Source organism: Zingiber officinale, chromosome 1A (assembly GCF_018446385.1).
Source record: "Zingiber officinale cultivar Zhangliang chromosome 1A, Zo_v1.1, whole genome shotgun sequence".
NCBI classification, from domain to species: Eukaryota; Viridiplantae; Streptophyta; class Magnoliopsida; order Zingiberales; family Zingiberaceae; genus Zingiber; species Zingiber officinale.
Genome location: NC_055987.1, coordinates 184,541,700 through 184,562,141, shown reverse-complemented (window position 1 = coordinate 184,562,141; position 20,442 = coordinate 184,541,700). Strand labels below are relative to the sequence as shown.

The 20,442-nt window shown below is 40.8% G+C and overlaps 1 protein-coding gene across 1 annotated transcript; it reads right to left on the bottom strand.

The window, feature by feature from the left end:
* Positions 1-9,563: 9,563 nt before the first annotated feature.
* LOC122038636 (ABC transporter C family member 8-like) lies at positions 9,564-15,157 on the bottom strand. Its single transcript, XM_042598466.1, has 12 exons — positions 15,019-15,157; positions 12,947-14,874; positions 12,534-12,854; positions 12,371-12,457; positions 11,679-12,293; positions 11,446-11,610; positions 11,052-11,346; positions 10,755-10,969; positions 10,381-10,686; positions 10,241-10,304; positions 9,930-10,169; positions 9,564-9,835 (listed from the first exon to the last, which is right to left on the bottom strand). Exons 1-12 carry the CDS (start codon positions 15,047-15,049, stop codon positions 9,708-9,710), a joined length of 4,395 nt encoding a protein of 1,464 aa, XP_042454400.1. The 5' UTR covers positions 15,050-15,157; the 3' UTR covers positions 9,564-9,707.
* Positions 15,158-20,442: the final 5,285 nt, after the last annotated feature.

Genomic DNA, 20,442 nt, shown 5'->3' with positions numbered 1-20,442 from the left:
CGCTCGCTTGGATGATCTCGGCCATCTAGAATAGGGCTCACTCAAACCTAACTTCCGGCATTCTCGAGCAAACTTCCGCTCTGGCTTCTCGTCCCTCAGAAACGTCGCGCGCCTCCTTCTCGTCTGCCGCATACTCTTTCGCAGCACCTCGTCCCTCGGATGCACTGAGCCCGTCGACTCTCTCCCGTGCCATCATTCTCGCTAGCTGCGTCTTTTACTTGACATCCTGTGCTCCTAAGTTCCTGCACACTTAGACACAGGGTTAAAAATCAACATGACCTAACCTGATTTAGTTGATCACATCAAAACTACCTTGGGGTACTAACATATCAGACATGAAACAATAGCTCCTTATACTCCTCAGCAAAATAGAGTTGCTAAGCAAATAAATCGAACTCTAAACAAGATAATGAATGCTCTTCTATTGAACTCTGAACTTCCAAAGTTAATGTGGGGGAGGAGAAGATATGTTAACAGCTAATTATCTTTTAAATAAGGCGTCCTGAAAGAAAATAGATAAGACCCTTTATGAGTTGTGGAATGGAAGACAATCATCTTACAAATATTTGTGAATGTGGGGATATCTTGCCAAAATTTTAATATCGGATCCAAAATGAATTAAGATATGATAAAAAACTGTTGATTGCATATTTATTGGATATGCATATAATAGTAGTGTGTATCAATTTTTTTTTTTTCGTATGAGTCACAAATACTAGATATACACAAGAACTTGATAATAGAGTCAAGAAATGTATCGTTCTTCGAGCATGTGTTTACATATAAGATCCAAGAGAAAGAAAGTTCCTCAAAACGGACATTTGAAACACAAGAGGAAGAAGAAGAAGGACTAGTTGATGTTGAGCCCAGATGAAGTAAAAGAGTTTAGGTGGAAAAATTCTACGAAATGGATTTTATTACTTTCATATTGAAAAGTGAACCCCAAGTTACTTAAAAATAGTAAACTCTTTTGATGGGCCTTACTAAAAAGAAGTAATTGTATCTGAGATAGATTTAATTTTTTAAAATCATACTTAGGAACTTATAGATCTTCCTCGGGGAAGTAAATCACTAGCTTACAAGTATATCTTCAAGAAGAAAATAAAATCAGATAATATAATTGACAAGTAAAAGGCTGGATTGATAATTAAAGGTTACCAACAATGAGAAGATCTTGATTACTTCGATACATATTCTCCGGCGTCAAGAATAACTTCCATTAGAATATTTTAGCTATTACCGTTCTATCAAATCTAGAAATATATTAGATGAATGTTCTAAACAAGGATTTAGATCGAAGAGGGAATCTACATGGAGCAATCTGAAGGGTTTTCTATTCTAGGGCAAAAAAATAAGATTTGTAGATTGGTGAAATTATTATACGACTTGAAATAAGTACCAAAGCAATGACATGTGAAATTTGACAATGTCATAAAGGAATATAATTCAAAATCAATGCATGTGATAAATGTATATGAAAATCACAGAAAATGATTATGTCATCTTGTGTTTATATATAGATGACATGCTTATCATTAGGAGTAATATTAAGATAATTAAATCTACTAAAAATATGTTGAACTCAAGATTTGACATGAAAGATATGAACCTAGTTGATGTGATTTTAGAAATCAAAATTCTTAGAACAACATGATTTATTCTTAGTCAGTTTTATTATGTGGACAAAATTCTTGAGAAATTTACCAAAGATGATACTATATTAGCATGAACAGTGATAGATACGAGTTAACATCTATCGAAGAATCGTGGAAAAAATATCTTTCAGATAGAGTACTCTCGAGTGATTAAAAGTCCGATGTACCTGATGAATTGTACACGACCAGGCTTAACTTACGTAGTAAGTAAATTGAGTAAATACATGAGTAATCCTGGTATTGAGCAATGGAAAGGGATAACAAGAGTACTGAGGTACTTAAGGTATACTTGTAAATATGGACTGCATTATACGAGATATTCTGTTGTGATCGAAGGATACAATGATGCGAGTTTGATATCTGACATAAAAGACTCTAAGTCTATGAATAGAGATATGTATTCACTCTGGGAGGTGCAGTCATTTCATGGAAATTTTTTAAACAAATCGTAATACCCAGATCCACTATGGTATATGAGTTTGTAGTTCTTGACAAATCTAGTGAAAAAGCTAAATGACTACAACAATTCTTAGAAGATGTTCTTAGATGGCCGATATCGGTGCTGACAATTTACATACATTGCAATTGTCAATCAATAATTGGTCATGCACAGAGTCATCTGTATAATGATAAGTCTAAACATATAAGTCGTAGACATAATACCATTCGACAACTACTCTCAATAGAAGTTATCACTGTTGATTATATGAAATCAAAAGATAACCTAGTAAATTCGTTAACAAAAGGGTTAAATAGAGAGTTAATTGGAAGTTCATCACGAGGGATGTAGTTTATGTTAATGAGAAATATTGATGCAAAGGAAATCAAATCTATACAGACTAGAGATTCCAAGAACTAGGTTCAAAGGGACAATATAACTACATCTAAAAAGTTACTGTGGTGAATGACCCAATAAATCAGTGAATAATAGAGGTTAAACATATGACTTTTAATGAACTGGTGGAGTAATGTAAAATACTCTTAAGAGATCACCTATATGAGAGAGAAATAGGGTTGCTTCGAAGAGAATTAGAGGCACAAATTTTAGAGCTTCTCATAGAACCAGACATGTTCATGACCAAGAACGAATACACTCATAAGAACTGAGTTGTATCAGGGAGAATCCTGGGTGAGATATGTCAATGCTTACATATACTGTAGAACAGTTCAAGGACATCGTGTCTACTGTTAGTCTGTAAGCAAACATATCTTCATAAGGGAAGGTTTAAAGGATAAAATCTTCCTATTGTATATTCGATTCAATTGAATACTATCGCATACTCTATTTCCATTTATGTGGAAGATTGCTAGAAATGTGAATGGAAAGGTCGAAAAGGAGAAGGAGACTCCATTGTGCATGAGTTTTTAATCTCACATTGACAGTTTCATGGCTTTATGGTTAGTTTATATTGTTGCACATGCATGTATGATGTGAACAAATGCATGAGGAGATGCTTTCTCTCACGCGCATGTGTGTAAGTAGGGGTGTTCATTATTCGGGTCAATCCATTAACCCGCCCGATCCAAATAACATTCAGGTTATTTGATTTTGTTAAATGAAATTCGGGTCGGTTGAATGAACTGACCCGAAATGTTAATTGGGTTAATGGTTTGGTTTTGGATTTAACTCCCCATTCGAATAACTCGCCCGAAAAGCCGAAACCTGAATAAGGAATTAATATATATATTTTAATTTTTTTTAGTATAATCTTTGGAATCTTTGGACCGTGTAAGTTTTTTTTCTTATATCAAATGAAACTATTTTATCAAATTTGGAGCTTATTTATTTATAAATGTAAATTATTAAGATTTTATTTATTTGAAGAAGATTGAAAATTTGAAATGAAAAGAAAATTAGATTAATTGGTACCCGAACCGAATAACCCGAATTAGTTTCGGGTAATTCGGTTTGGTTTATAACTAATTCAGTTTGGTTCTTGGTTGGATTTAGAAAATTATAAAATCCGAATAACCCGAATTGAATAACCCAAATAATCCTAACTGAACCAAATGAACACCCCTATGTGTAAGGGGTGCAAATCTAGAGTCTAAATTTACACTAAATCAAGTTGATTTATGTGTGAGCACGACCTGTGTGCGTTGAATACTAGACCGGTCGGGACAAAATTTATCCATATGAAATAACTAATATTTTGCCACATGAATTTCTTGTGTCTGTTGCTCAAATGAAACGGATGCATTTATCAATGATTAATGGAAAATCTCTAACCAATGGACATTTCAATCCAAGTGTTAACCAATCATTTAATGCAGTAAAGAGGAGATGCTCCTATAAAAGATGAGGTCTAACATAAGCAAAGTGGTGCAAAAAAGGAATCTTCATCCACCTACGTTCTCCTCACTTTTTTCTTCTCTGTGTACCCGTGATAGTATTCAGGTACCTTTTAGTTCGTCGAGACCATCAGTGCTTAGTGAGGATTGCGGTTTGCCATTGTATCCTGGGAAATAAATAACCCGAGAGAATCTCGAAGCACAGTCGGAGATGAGAATCTGTTTCAAGGAAACTGTCTGATAACATGCCTCGACATCTTCTTCTGACTCAATAGTCGGCGACTCAGCAATCGGCATGGTTGGGCACTCGGCGACTCGGCACTCGACACTTGGCGACTCGGTAATCGGTGACTCAACGCTCGACAGTCGGCGGTTGGCAACTTGACACTTGGCACTCGGTAAATTCGACCGTCATCACTTGGAGTCGACACTCGGCTGACTCGGCAGTCAGCACCAGGAGTCAGACTCGCCAGTTGGACTCGATACTCGGACTCGGCTGACTTAGATTTTGTAATAGAATTTTGTACTCGGACTCAGCAGTCAGCCATATAAGATAATCTAGTCGTCTAGGTAGTTCGCAAGCAACTCCTTCCCAACTTGACAGTTTGAGATTATCCACTCATATTATTCTTACATTGAAATTATAATTTTAGTTTAGCTAATTTTTTTAGTATCTTTGACAGGTTATCCAATATATTGTTGAGCTCCAGCTCCCCTCACTGGTTCAGCGGCCTCTCTGGTTCTGCGAGTATCATGTGTCTACGATCGACTCCTCTGCAGTAAGCAATCAAATTTGTGTCATTTCCGCTTGGCTTTTGTGAATTGTGCACTCCTACTCCATCTGTCACCTTGCTGTAATTTCCTCCTGATCATGGATATTTTGGGACGTCCAGTGATCCTGTTTTTCACCAGCAACTGATGACCTTCTTGGTATGATCACTTTGCTGATCTCCCTACTTTGATCTTCGTTATCGAGTGAGCATTGTAATCAAAGTCTTTTGAGTAGGGATCTTAGGTATAAAATAATATATAAATACAGTGAAAAAATTTGATCTCTCCAGAGATTCATACGAATACAACATACAAAGTTTGAGCGAGAGGTTATCTTTGTTACGTGAACGGTACAATCTCGACAGTAATTTTGATTCCACATATCTCAGCATGATTAGAATGGTCTTACCTCTATGATATTCACATGAGCGCGTCCCTGTGAATTGTCTCACAAACATCAAAATTGAAGAATCTCACCCACCTCCTTTCTTTCTACTCACGAATTCAAGAAGAAGAAGAAAGGAAAAAACAAAGAGATTCACACACCTTATCATCTTGCTAGAGATGACTACAACAATGAATAGACAGCCTAACTCTTCACCTTCTCCTTCTTAAAGACCCTCTTTAAGAGATGACTATTAAGGTGTCATAAAGAAAACACTAAGGGGGCATTTGGTTCTTTCTTAGGAATAGGAATCGGAATGGGAATCATTGTATTGTAGAATGTGAATGGGTATGAGCATGGATATCACTCTTAAAAGGAATGTTTGGTTAGTTGTATATCTTTTATCGGAATAAATCAAAGTTTCCATTTTTACCCTTAAAGGAAAATAAGAGAAAAAATTAGATGTGAGAGAAAGATGAATGTGAGAGAAAAATATAATGAAAGAGAATGATGAGAGAGATAGTATTATGAGAGAGAAAATGTGATAAGAAAGAATGAAGAGAGAGAAAGTGTGATGAGAGAAAATGAAAAAAGAGAGTGTGATTGGAGAGAGCATGATGAGAGAAAATATGATATGAGAGAAAGTATGATAGGAGAGGATGAAGAGAGAGAAAATATAGTGAAAAAAAATGAGAGAGAGTGTGATGAGAGAGATTGAGGAGAGAGAAAGTATGGTGAGAGAAAAAAGAACAGTGAATGTGATGGGAGAGATTGAGGAGAGAGAAAGTATGATGAGAGAGAAAGTGTGTTGAGGAAAAAAGGAGTTAGTGTGATAAGAGAGATTGAGGAGAGAGAAAGTATGATGAGAGAGAAAGTGTGTTGAGGAAAAAAGGAGGAAGTGTGATAAGAGAGATTGAGGAGAGAGAAAGTGTGATGAGAAAAAAGAGAAAAGAGAGTGTGATAGGAGAGATTGAGGAGAGAGAAAGTGTGATGAGAGAGAAAGTGTGATGAGGAACAAAAGAAGGAAGAGAGTGCGATGGAAGAGATTGAGGAGAGAGAAAGTGTAATGAGAAAAAAAAGAGGAAAGAGAGTGTGATAGGAGAGAGAAAGTGTGTGATAAAATGATGAGAGAGAAACTATGATGAGAGAGAAAATATAATGAGAGAGAATTAGGAGAGATAAGTGATATGAAAGAAAAAATAAATAAATATATTTTGATATTTGATATTAATAGAGAAAATTTTAGTTTTAAGTCAAGGGTATTTTTGGAATAAGGGAATATTTTGATTGATGAAAATAGGGTAATGACTCATTGAAGGGGAGGTACATGGGAATGAGTCATTACCCAATTTCAAGGATTCATTCCCTTATTTGTATTCCTATTCCTATAATCCAAACATTAACAATGGGAATCAATGATTCCCATTCTCATTCCCCACTCCTATTACCCTAAATCAAACGCCCCCTAACTCTTCATCTTCTCCACCATATAAGACAAGATGACTATTAAGGTACGTTTGGTTGAGGGTTATCCTTGATAACCTTGATTATCCATCAAAGATTATTAACAGAAACCCTGTTTGGTTTAGGTAATCGATGATTCCCGAGTAATGTTCCATGCCCGACACGTCAGTAAAAGAGACATGCAACCAGGAATCGGAAAACCTCGAAAAACTGAAATTTTTCTTGATTATGGGGTTATCGAATTTTTTTTATCCAAAATACCCTCGGATAAAAGAAAAATGTGAAAAAAAAGTAAAATGTAAAGAAAAAAAATGGAAAATATAAAAAATAAAATAAAAAAACATAAAAACATAAAAAATTTAAAAAAAATAAAAAAAATAAAAAATAGAAAAACATTAAAAAATTTAAAAATACAAAAAACATTAAAAAATAGAAAAAACATTAAAAAATTAAAAAAATACAAAAAACATTAAAAAATAAAAAATAGAAAAAACGTAAAAAATTTTAAAATGTAAAAAATAATAAAAAATGTTAAAAAAATAAAAAAATAAAAAAATAGAAAAATGTAAAAAACCCTAAAAAAATAAAAAAAACCTAAAAAATAAAAAAGTAAAAAACATTTAAAAAAACTTAAAAAATAAAAAAATTAAAAATTAAAAAACATAAAAAATAAAATAAAAATATATATATATATATAAAAATAAAAAAAAGTGAAAATATAGTAAAATATAATAGAGTTTAAATAATAATAATAATAATAATAATAATATTATTATTATTATTATTATTATTATTATTATGTATAGTTGATTTTGTAACTAAGGGTAATCTAGTAAAATACTAAACTAGGTTATTCATTAAAATCTTCAAACAAACATGTTTTTGTTGCATTACCTAAATTAAACCAAACAACATTTGGTTATGTTTTATTTCTCATAACCTTGGTTATGTGATTACCTGGTAATCACATAACCAAGGTTATACATGATAACTTGAACCAAATGCACATTTAGTGTTTTTCTTATTTGGCTCTTAGTTGGGTTGGGGTTTAAGGTCCGAATTCATTTCGGACTTATGGCTCAAACCTATATTATTTTAATTAAACTAAAATAAATTAATCTCCAAGTCAACATGCTCTTTGTATGTGACTCAACAGGTTCTCGTAACGTTAGCAATGTCTTTAAAACAATATTTTAGATATATAAGCAATAAGTGACATCTAACAATGCATCATTATTACCCAAGTGATGAGAATGTCAAGATGCGACCTAACTTTTTTTGTGTCTATTATCTTGTATAACTTGGTCCTTCTATTCTTAATATCTAAATTGATTCATGAGTCATAGACCGTGTCATCCTCTTATCAATCTTTGTGTTTCTTGATCTTTAAGTAAACAGATCTTCACAAGAGAAGGTTCAAAGGGTAAAAACCTACTTGTCCTATACTGGACTCAATTGCTAAATGCTATCACAGACCCTATCTCCATTCATGTGGGGGGGTTGTTGGATATATGTGAATGGAGAAGAGGTGGAAGAGGGAAGAAGCTCTATTGTGAATGAGACTTTAGTCCCACATTAGGAGTTTTAGAGCATTTTGGTTGGTTTATATTGATTTACATGCTTTGATGATATGAACAAATGCATGGGGAGAGGCTCTCTTCACACGTGGGTGCGCAAGGAGGTGCAAATCCAAGGTCCGAATTGCACTGAACCATGTTGACTCGTGTGCGGGTACGACATGCATAAAATTTGCCCAAGTGGAACAACCAACATTTTTCCACGTAAACCTTTTTGCTGCTTGAAAGATTAATACAGTCGAGTGAAACATTGATGTTTCACAGTTGGCAAATAAAGATCATTAAACGATCATTAACGCTGCACATTGGTCTGAGCTCTTATATAAGGAGGTTGCGACCACATGCAAAAGGTTACATGCTCAAAAAGTTGAATCTCTCCACCTACGTTCCCCTTCTCCTCTGTCGTGCATCTCTTACTCGGCGGAGAGCCTGTGATAGCAGTCGGGTACCTCTTAGTTCGTCGTGATCATCAGTGCTTGGTGGGAATCATGATTCACCGTCTATCTTGGGAAACAGACGATTCGAGGAAATCTGCTCGCTCGCTCGGTCGCACTGCCCGGTCGATCTCTCTGACCCCTCGGTCAACCTCTTTGACCGCTCGATCGGCCTCTCTGATCGCCCGGTCAACCTCTTTGTCCGTCCGGTCGCACGCCCGATCGGGCTCAACTCGCTAGCTCAGTTCGCTCAGTCACTCGCCCAGTTTGCCTACCCGCTCGTTCATTTGCTCGCTCAGCCTCTCGCTCACTCGGTCGGTCGCTTGCTCGCCCGGTTCTCCCGTTCGGCCGCAAACTCGCTTGACCCTCTGCTCGCCTGGTCATTCGCTCGGTCTGCTCGGTCGATCACTCGCTCAACCGCTCAGTCCCTCTGCTCGCCCGGCCGCTCGCTCGTTTACTCGCTCAACCACTCACTCACCCGGTCGACCACTTGCTCGCCCGGTTCTCCCGTCCGGCCGCACACTCGCTTGGCCACTCGCTTACTCACTCGACAATTCAGTCACTTTGTTTGCGACTCACCCATCTGGTCGCTCACTTACCCGACCACTCGCTTGGACCGCTCGGCCTCTCTGCCTTTAGGCCACCCTGCCTTCCACTGGAAGGCTAACTGCTTGCTCGACTTGTCTACCCGATCGACCAATCTACTACTTGCTCGCCCAACCCTTTAGTTCGCTCGGACTTTGCTACTCGGACTCGGAGTTCGATCTGCACTCAACAATTAATAGAAACCAACTCTTACTGACAACCTAAGATTATTTGCTCAAGTAATCTCTAAATATAAGTTAAATTTAATTTTGTATAATTTAAATTCGACAAAGTCCCGGAGATAAAGATTATTTTTTTTACAACATCATTTACCTATATTTATTAACAATTGAAGACCATAAAGAGAAATAATGAGAAAAAGTTGAATTTATCTAAGAAATTGAGGAGAAAATAATGAGAAATGGTTAATAAATTTCTGTTTCTAACAACACGTGAAATTCATTTAACATGCTTAATACTTTATTTAATTTCACATGCTTAATACTTCACTTCTAGTAAGATATTATACGATGCACATCCCTTCTCAATGGCTTGAAAGTGAATGAGAGGAATCTCTTCTGCAGTTGGACCAGTACTCTGCCACAAGCTTAGAGAAGGCAGAGCTCTGGTTCTCAATCAGTCTCGAAGGCTCATCATACTCCACCATTTTGCCTGCCACAAACATAATGTTCTAAGCTCAAATACAATCCAAGGCAGAAAAAAAGTAAATCTGAGTTCAGTGCACAAATTGAGCTCAGGAAGATACCATAAGAAAGAACCATGACCATGTCACTGTCGATGACGGTTGGCACTCTGTGCGCGATGGTTATAACTGTGCAGTTTGAGAATTCTTCCCTGATGACCCTTTGCAGCACAGCATCAGTTGCAGAGTCTATGGATGCAGTTGCTTCATCCAGCACGAGAATTCGGTTCTTTCTGAGGAGAACGCGGCCGAGGCAGAAGAGTTGCCGCTGCCCGGCGCTCCAGTTTTGGCCATCATCATTCACTGAAAGGAATCAGGCAATGTACACAAGTCTAGATCTTGGTTTATTTCGATGAATATGAAATCACACTCACCAGCTGAATCCAGAAGAGTAGGAAGGCTACTGATGGCCGTTTTCAGTTGACATTTTTCTAGAGCCTGCAAATGCCAAATAGAATGTTACCAAATTATCGTAGTCGATTACGAGTTTGTTTAGATCGGGAACAAGGCTGACCTCCCAAATTTCCTGATCAGTGTAAAGGCCAAGAGGATCCAAGTTACTTCTGATACTGCCTCTGAAAAGAGTAGCCTCTTGAGGTATTATGCTGAGCTTCATCCTAAGATCTTTAAGGCCTATCGAGCATATGTCAAGTTCATCAATAAGAATCTTCCCACTGCTAGGATCGACCAAACGAAAAAGAGAACTTATGAGGGTGGTTTTCCCGCTTCCGGTTCTTCCAACAACCCCAATCTTGTTGCCTGCTTTGAAGGCACAAGTGATTCCTTTGAGAACAAGAGGGGCATTTGGACGATATCGCACCTGAACATTGTTGACAGTAACTTTATGAACAAAGAGCTCAGTCTTTCAAATGGTGTAAGACATCTAACCTTGAGTTCTTGTAAATCTATCCTCCCTTCACTAGGCCATGTAGGTGGAGGCCTCCTCTCATTGATGATCGCCGGCGGCTCAGGTGTGATATGCATGAATTGCTTTATCCGTTCTACCGATATGACAAAGTTTTCGAGATTGGAGTAGAATCGCGTCAAGAAGACTTGACAACTAGAGAGCGTCAAAGCATAGGATAGGCAGAGGCCAGAAAATCCTGAAACATATCTGAAATAGTTTAGTCATCACTCATCAAACACAAGGCTAACAAAGCAACAAAAGATGGGTAGTTCAAGTACCAGGAGAAATCACTGTTGGAGGAAGCAGGACAAGGAAAAGAGATGAAGTAAAAATTGTCAAATTTTGGAGTGCTTCGACGCGAAGTAGCACCCACTCAAGTGTACCCACTGTGTAGTAGAACAACGATGCATCTGTATCAATGAGTCGTAGATTAGTTCTGATGAACCTGTCGATCATGCCAAAAGCACGAATTGTGACAGCACCGAGCAATGACTCAGCCGCAGAGTTCATCACTGGTGCTTTGGTTGTTCCATTGATTCTCACAAGCTCCCTTGCTGAAGCCACATAGTACCTCTTGAATGTTATGAGAAGTTAGAAATTGCATGATTGGATGGAGAAGTAAAACAATGCTTAAAACTTTCAACAGTAGAAGAGTTGATGATGGAGAATTACTTGAACAAAGACCATTATGATCAGCACTGGAATTGCTACGATCACAACTTGCCATGTCACAGATGCCATAATTATGATGGTCGCAATGAGTTCAGTTGATCCAGCAATGACAAACACAATGGAGTAAGGTATGTCAAAGTCCAAGATGCTCAAATCGGAAGACGCCTGCATAGGAACTCAAAGTACATATTATGTAGATTATGATACAATTGAACCCAAAATATGTATCGTACCCGTGTTAGAATCCTTCCCACAGGAGTCGAGTCGAAGAACAACATAGGAGCTTCAAAGATCGAATCCATGAACGAAGTAAAGAAAGCTTTTGAGGCCTTTAGGCCATGCTTAGCGGCTGCCAAGGTCCTAGAATATGCAAAGAAACAACTAAGAATGGCAAAAAATGAATAAACTCCTATCAGAATTCCTTTGCTGAAATGCTGCACTTGCACACCAATGGCTAGCCAATAGTTCGAAAGGCTTTGGAAGCTCACGAATATCAATTGTAGCAAGATCGTCAAAACAAAAAGAGAATAGCCCTTTGAAACTTGGAGGTAATCATGGTATGGTTTCCATCCAAGATCACCTATTTCAGTTTCCTCCTCTTCTGTTAGCTGCACTGCCGAGAAACCCTTTGTCGAAATTTCAACCTCACTATCCTGTTTTGTGGGTTGATTGGTATTGATCTCTTGATCACCATAAGTGTTTTCTGCTCGAGATTGGTTTTCAAGTTGTGAAGACCCTAAATTGTTGATTGAAGATTGATGAGCATTTACAAGTTTTCCGAAAGCTGCCCCGGACTTCAGTAGCTCCTCGTAGGTTCCTTCTTGTGCAACTTTTCCATTCTCCATCACCTAGCAACGAAAACCACATATCGAATAAGATTTAAATCACCACGAGGCAAATCATCCTTCAGAAAAAGCTACTTCACCAGAATTCCATCAGTTTCATTGAGGAACTCGACTTGATGGGTGACTAGAATGACAGTCTTGTGTTTCAAAGCCGACATCACGCAATCCTACAAGTTCTCATTCAAGTGAGTACAAATATTCATGAGATGAATCAAACAAGTTTGCTTATGGCACACTTCTTACATGGAAAAGAATTGCAGCAGTATGCGCATCGACAGCACTGAAGGGATCATCCAGGAGGTAGATATCTGCATCATTGTAGACTGCTCTTGCAAGCTGAATTCTTTGCTTCTGCCCTCCACTCATGTTCAGTCCTCTCTGCCCAATCTCGGTAAGGTCTCCATGATCGAAATTGTCGATGTCCTTATCCAATGCACTGCATTTGATGGCCATGTCATATAGTGCCTTGTCCATAGCCTTGCCATATAGAATGTTGTCGCGAATTGTCCCGCTTTGGATCCAGGATGTCTGTGAAACATACGCAATCGATCCAAAGACCTCGACCTACAAGAGAAGAAGAATATTGAACAAAAATTGCTATGAAGTACTGTGTTTCACTGAAAGATTCAATGAAAGCAACTTGTTTAGTGACTTACAGATCCTGAAAGTTTAGGAATCTCGCCGAGTATAGCATACAAGAGTGACGATTTTCCGGAACCGACAGGCCCACAAACCGCAATCTTTTCTCCTCTATTGATGCTCAAATTCAGATTCTTCAATGTGGGAACTGATTCATCTGTCTCCCAGAGAAAAGATCCATTTCGCACTCGGATGCCAAGGCTTGAATCTTGTGCCTGGTTTTTCATGACATCCTCTTCTTTGATCTCATCTTCGAGCAGGAAAGCGTTGATGCGGTCTAATGAAACCTTTGTTTGGATCATAATCGAGAGCACTTCAGGCAGCATTCTCACCGGTTCCGACATAACTCGGAGTGTTGCCAGGACTGTGAAAATTGTGCTAGCATTCAGAGGAGCAGTTCCCATGGCAGCTGTTCCTGCCAAGATCACAGTGGAAACAATTGTCGGCGATATCCAGTATAGCGCAGACCCATAAGCCTTCTTGTTTTGAATATCCGAAAGCCACTTGAACTCTACATCTCTCTGGCTCTCGATCATGCTTCTGAAGTGTTGCTCCCATGACTGCAACTTTATGATCTTCATGTTGTTCAGGGCCTCAGATGTTGCCCTCAATCTATCATCCTGAGCCACCATGAACTTGGCTTGGCAATCTTGAAGGATCTTAGCGAAGGGGACGTTCGCGAACCCGAGGATGGCCAGAGGGACTAGTCCTGGTAGTGCCCCAAGACCAACAGCCCAGAAGATGATCCCCACTGAGAGCAGCAACTGGAGAGGAAGACTCCACGCCATGTGAAACCAGTAGGGGAAGTCCCCAAGCCGGTAAGCATCCACCGCAATGTAGTTCACAACTTCTCCGGCGGAATGCCTTCTCCTTCCATGGCATGAGAGCTTGAGCATTTTCTCGAACACAGCCGCCATCAAAGCCGATCGCATCTTCATGCCCAACCTCCTCGATTGGAAAAACCAATGCCTTTGAGACAAGGACTCCACCACCTTCATCACGACCAAGAGACCGACAAGCGCAAGGCCAATCTTGAGCTCTCTCTCCTCGAGGTAGTTGTACCACACAAATGCGTAGAGTAGAATCGGGGAAGAAGAAACCGTTACAGCTTTCAGTAATGCATAAAACCCTGACACCGAAAGCTCTATCGAGTAACATTTGAACAGTGATGAAGAAACCAAATTGGTGGCTTTTCCTTTGCTGTGTCTTCGAGCAGTACTCCATGCTTGGAAGAATCTGTCGTAAGCTTGCTGAGCAGTGTCTTCGGGATACAGAGGAGGGATGTCGTTGAGTTGCAGAGGTTTGGAGTAACCAAGCTTTAGCAAAGGGTTTAACCAAGAGAATGACAAGAGACTAAAAAAACCAGGTTTCCTTGAGCTCTTCTGGCCGCTCAACAGTGGCTGACATAAGTCATGTTCTCCTCCCCGAAGCTCCCTTCGAACGATGAGCTTGATGGAGTAGAACAGAAGTAGAAAGCACACGGGCCAGGATAAGAGATCGAGGATTTGAAGGTTTTGGTGATGTCTCAAGAGGAAATTCACATTGTATGCAGAAAATAGAAGCGGAAACGAAGTCCACCACACCAAGCTTATGATTTGCACCAGCTGCTTCGTGGGTTGGACGGTCAAGGAAACTGATAGAGCCATCCAAACTAGACTTCTGATGAAGCAGAAGAACCAGTTGATAGACTTGTGTTCTTTGAGAATTAGGGTTCTCAAACCTGCAGTCAAGTATGAGATGCCTGTTAAAGCACAACAAAGGGAGATGACGAAGGGAATCCATTCCCTGTGCCTGTTTCTGCTGATGTATTGTCTTCTGAGACAGAGTATAAGCAAGCACAGGGTGTAAGTGATGAGGAAGACAGTGTTGATCAAGTCTATTATGCTCTTCTCTGTGCACGGCGCTCCCAGATCAAATCCTTCCTCACAGATCAAGCTGAACCAGCCTGCAAAATCAGATTTTTTTTTTATCTGAAGATCGATGCATGGAAAGAAGAAAGAAAACAGTTCGAAAGAATGAAAAATAAATAAAAAGGAGAAGAAAGTTGAAAGATTTCATTGGGAAATATATGAGTTGAGGAGGATTCTACCTTGAATGTTGTGTGACTGTGAAGAAACCATGCTTATCGAGATCGCTGAAGAAGGATTTCCTCTGAGCTGATGGCAAATAACCTCTGGTTTATAGGAAGAGAAGCGCCAGCACAACAATTAAATAAAAAAATATCACTTTTATTGATTTGTCTCTTTCGTTTTGAATTATTTTCCAACAGAAAACAACATGCATCGACGAGAATTCATGAGATACGGCTCCTTCTTTTTCAGCTAAATATAATATTCAAAAATGGGGCCGAACTTTTGTTAATAGTTCATGGAATGGAATAAATGCATGTCAGCAATTGTGGAAGACAAGTGGTGAAGTCGACCTAATAGGTAGTAAATAAATCAATGATTTTTAAAAAATAATTATTGAATCAAATCTTTAATTTTTAGGACATCAAAGTATAATATGTGATGTTAGAGAAGTATTAGTATTTAATTAAGTTTTAATCAAAATGTAAAAGTTAAATTCTAAAAATATTTCAAAGGCGCAATAAAGAGTTTATCCCATGTAAACTGAGTTTTTTATATTCTATATTTTGTGCCTCGAGAAAGATGACGATAAATCGTTGACACGTTGTGTTCGACAGGATAGTACAACTTTAACTTTTTTTAATTAAATATCTTCGTAGTTATCTTTCTCTTTTGTGTATCATTCGTGCATAAGTTTTATAATGATTCTAATATCAATAATATATTATTTTTTTAAGGAAAAAAATAAAAAAGCACCCTAAATTTTATAAATTGTTTTATTAAAAAAACATTAAAGGGGCACCATTCGTCGTGACTTTGTCTAAAAATATTTCTGGACCACGTTGTAAAAGTTATCATTTAGCTTTGACAATATGTGAAAATTATCAAATAATTTCTACACTAAGTAAAAGTTACTGGGTAACTTTTAAAAAAATACATATTCAATAATTATTATAATATATAGAAACTATTTATTATTTACTATATTTACTATAATATATAAAAGTTACTCAGTAGTTCAACAACATATAAAAGTTACTAGGTAGTTACTATAATATGTTTAATGTGAGATTGAGATTTAGAATTTTTAAACACTATTATATCAAAATATTATTTACTAATTTAATCAAAATTATTTAAATTTTATCCAAATCACTTTAAATATAGTTACAAAATATTATTTACTAATTTAATCAAAATTATTTAAATTTTATCAAAATTACTTTAAATATAATTACAGTTTCTATTATGTAATTGCTAAACTTTAAATTTTTCCTAAACATATTGTAATAACTACGCATAGGTTTTACATATTCTAACAATTACTATATAACTTTTACACCATGTAAATCTTAAATTCTAAATCCACTTTAAACATATTTGATCCGGTGGTAAGAGTCCGGGACCCCCTAACGAGGGGTCAACGCCACGTGAAGGTCAAAAGGCCAGGTGGTCCGTCGAAGAAGGGTGAGCCGACCGGACTCATAAGAAAAGGGCAAGCCAATCGGTCTGCCAGTAAACATCTGATAGTAAAAGGCGCCCTGACAGGGATCGGGGTTCCGACGCTCAATGAAACAATAGCTAAGAGCCGAGCGGAAGGCCTAAGAGAAGGTGACATACTGCTAACAGTCCTTACATAGCACCCGCCCGGAAGTCTCCCCAGCATATCAATGCAAATGACAGGCGGGACGTGATGGGCGTGCCGCCCGACCGGCGCAGGGGATGAGGGCCGTCCGGACGACGCTTTTCGTCCAGCCGGTCGGACGGACGTCCCGGCCGGTGGTGGGTAAAGAAGGACAGGAACATCTTCTGACAGCCGTCAAGTCCTATGGCTAGGCCATACTCCAAGTCTGACAACGAGGTGTTCTGTTGTCCCATCGAAGACATGGTTGGACTGTAGCGGTATGACGTCAGGTAAGCTTTCTGACAAACACAAACCGAGGTATGGGCTGCGGACACGTACGCGCCTCGGTGGGCGTGTAGAGGCTCTTTCACCGCTCTATATAAAGAGCCGCAGAATTCACCGGAGGTACGCATTCTACGATTTTTGGAGCCGCTGCTTTGTTGCTTGCTTGCCTGACTTGAGCGTCAGAGGGTTGTTGTCGGGAACCCCTTCTTGGCCCGACTTCTGTGCAGGTTCGCCGGAGCTTCGTGAGACTAGCCGAAGATCTACATCGGCGACCCGGAGAGCGCCACGTGCCCAGCGTCCGTTGGTTCAGCATTCGGACAGGATCAATTTGGCGCCGTCTGTGGGAACGCTCCTGCATCCGATCGGAAGCAATGGACGAGGCTGGACGACAACACATGGTGACGCTTTCGAACGAGGAACTCGACGCTCTGATCGAGATAAGGACCGCCAAGCTCGTGGAGCAAAAACAGAAATCCACAGCTGAGCGGCCGGAGCAGCAAGCAACATCAGCGTCTGGTGGTCGAGCGGAAGCACCACCGGCCACCGTTGCATTTCATCGAGCCCTATTCTGCACCCCTGAAGCCGTATCAGCTCATAGAGATAGGGGATCTTCTTCGGATGACAGAAAGGGGAAAGCCCCCCGAGCGGACGCATCACCCGAGAGGATTAATCACCAATTTTCAGAGGCTATTCTGCGAGATCCTCTGCCGAAGCACTATGTGCCTCCGACGATCGGCGAGTATAATGGGACAACTGACCCAGATGATCATCTGGGTAAGTTCGATAACACAGCTACTCTCCATCAATACACAGATGGAGTAAAGTGCCGAGTTTTTCTTACCACTCTCTCGGGATCGGCTCAACGGTGGTTTCGGAGGTTGCCGGACGGATCCATCACAAGCTTCAAGGACTTCCGAACGGCCTTCCTCCACCATTTTGCAAGCAGCCAACGCTAACAGAAAACGAGCGTGAGCCTGTTCGCCATCAAGCAAGAAGCCCGTGAATCGCTCCGAGCTTACATCCAGCGGTTCAACAAAGTGGCGATGGATATTCCAACGGCCACTTCGGAAACCATGATGAATGCCTTCACACAAGGCCTAGTGGATGGGGATTTTTTCCGATCACTCATCCGAAAGCCGCCCCGAGATTACGATCACATGCTACACCGGGCTAACGAATACATCAACGTGGAAGAAGCGTGAGCGGCCAGAAAAAAAGGAACTCCTCCGGCCGAGCGGAAACAACACGTCGCTCATCAGCCGCCTTGAGGACCAAGGGCCGAAGCAATCCGATCCCCCCACGCCAGGTCCCATGTGCAAGAGGTAGCTGCCGCCTGGCCCAAGCCAAAGAAGAGATGGACCCCGATGTTCTGCTCCTTCCACCGGACGGATACGCACAACACAAGGGATTGTCGAAGTCTTCCCTTCGTGGCTCATCCTGTGCCCCGGAATGCCGGACGACGGTCTCCCTCAGTCGACAGGCGACAGAGAACTCATGAAGCCGATCGGACGCGAGCTGATAGGCCACAACAACAGACTCCCGATCAGCATCGTTCTTCAAGGCAGGAGAATCGCCGAGCGTCCAGAGAACGGTCTCGACCGTCCGCTCCGGAAGAGGAAAATAGAAGCAATACTTCCCGAGGTGAGATCAACGTTATTGCTGGCGGGCCGACCGGAGGAGACTCCAACCGAGCTAGAAAGGCGAGCGTCCGGCAGCTCCAGATTCATGCGGTCGGCTGTAGCCGAGAACGAGCGGAAGGACCCGAAATTAGTTTCGGGCCCGGGGACTTGGAAGGAGTTGAAGTACCCCACGACGATGCTTTGCTCATCAAAGCGGTAATAGTCAATTATACTATTCACCGCGTATTTGTTGACACAGGGAGCTCAGTCAACATCATATTCAAGAAGGCGTTCGATCAGCTGCAAATTGATCGAGCCGAGCTGTTGCCCATGACAACTCCGCTCTACGGGTTTACGAGTAACGAAGTTCAGCCGGTCGGACAGATCCGGCTGGCTACCTCGCTGGGAGAAGAGCCGCTCAGGAGGACAAGGACAACAAACTTCATGGTGGTCGACTCTCCCTCGTCCTACAACGTCATTTTGGGACGACCGGCGCTCAGCGAATTCCGAGCGGTCGTCTCAACCTTCCATCAGAAGATCAAGTTCCCCGTGAAGGACAAAGTGGGAGAAGTACGGGGAGATCAGCTAGCAGCTCGGTGATGCTACATCGAGATGGTCCGAGCAGAAGCCAATTCCGCTCGGAAGGCGCCCCGGATCGAGGTAAACGCCATCACCGAAAAGCCACCCTCTTTAATTTATGAAGAAAAAGAGGAAGTGCAGATTCATCCAACCCGATCGGAGGCCACGACTTTTATTGCGTCCGATCTGGAGGAGAAGCAGAAAGGGGAGCTGATCCAATGCCTCCGAAGAAATCATGATGTCTGTTAGGACCAAAAGTAGCTAGGGGGGGGTGAATAGCTCGTCGCGTTCGCTCGGTGCTCGGCGTTGCTTGTTCCTTCAAAGATGTGCAGCGGAAAATACAGAAACAAACACACAACGTTAACACGGTTGGTTTTACTTGGTATCCACCTCACAAGAGGTGACTAATCCAAGGATCCACACCAACACACACACCCTCCACTAAATAAAACTCTCCTTTATGGTAACTACCAAGGGCGGAGAAGCCCTACAAGACTCAATACAAGAAGAGAGGGAAAGGATACAAGAAATACAAGCTTACAAGCTTACAATGAGTACAAAACTCTAACCCTAGCTTCTTTTCTTGGCTTTGATCCGCCTCTTGACTTGGAGAGCTTCCAAGATCCTTCAAGAACTGGCGATCTGAGCTTTGTGAGCGCTGTGGAGGAGTTGGCGAGGGCTCTGGAGTGAATCAGTGAAGAGATTGCCGCAGCCATCGAACGCCTGCAGCTATAAACGACGCCAACGGTCGGATCCCGATCGATTCGAATGTTCCCAATCGATCGGGGAGGCTTTGGATCGATCCACGGATCGATCCAGAGCGCCTCTGTGCTCTGGAAACGCGCCTGGATCGATCCACGGATCGATCCAGCGCTTATCGCGCGAAGCAGCCGCGTCCCAATCGATCCACTGATCGATTGGGACCTCTGGATCGATCCACGGATCGATCCAGAAGCTCTCTGTTCGCTGGGACAGGTCTGGATCGATCCACTGATCGATCCACTGATCGATCCAGCACTTGATTTTTGTCCAAAACCAAGTCCCAAACCTCCCAAACCAACATCCGGTCAACCTTGACCTGTTGGTATGTCATGCCTAGCATCTAGTCACTCCCTTGACCTGCTAGGACTCCCTTACCAAGTGTCCGGTCAATCCCTTTGACCCACTTGGACTTTTCTCTGTGCCAAGTATCCGGTCAATCCCTTTGACCTACTTGGACTTTTCTTTCATGCCAAGTATCCAGTCAATCCTTTGACCTACTTGGACTTCCCAGCACCAGATGTCCGATCATCCTTGATCCATCTGGATTTTCCCTTGCCTGGCTTCACTCACCAGGA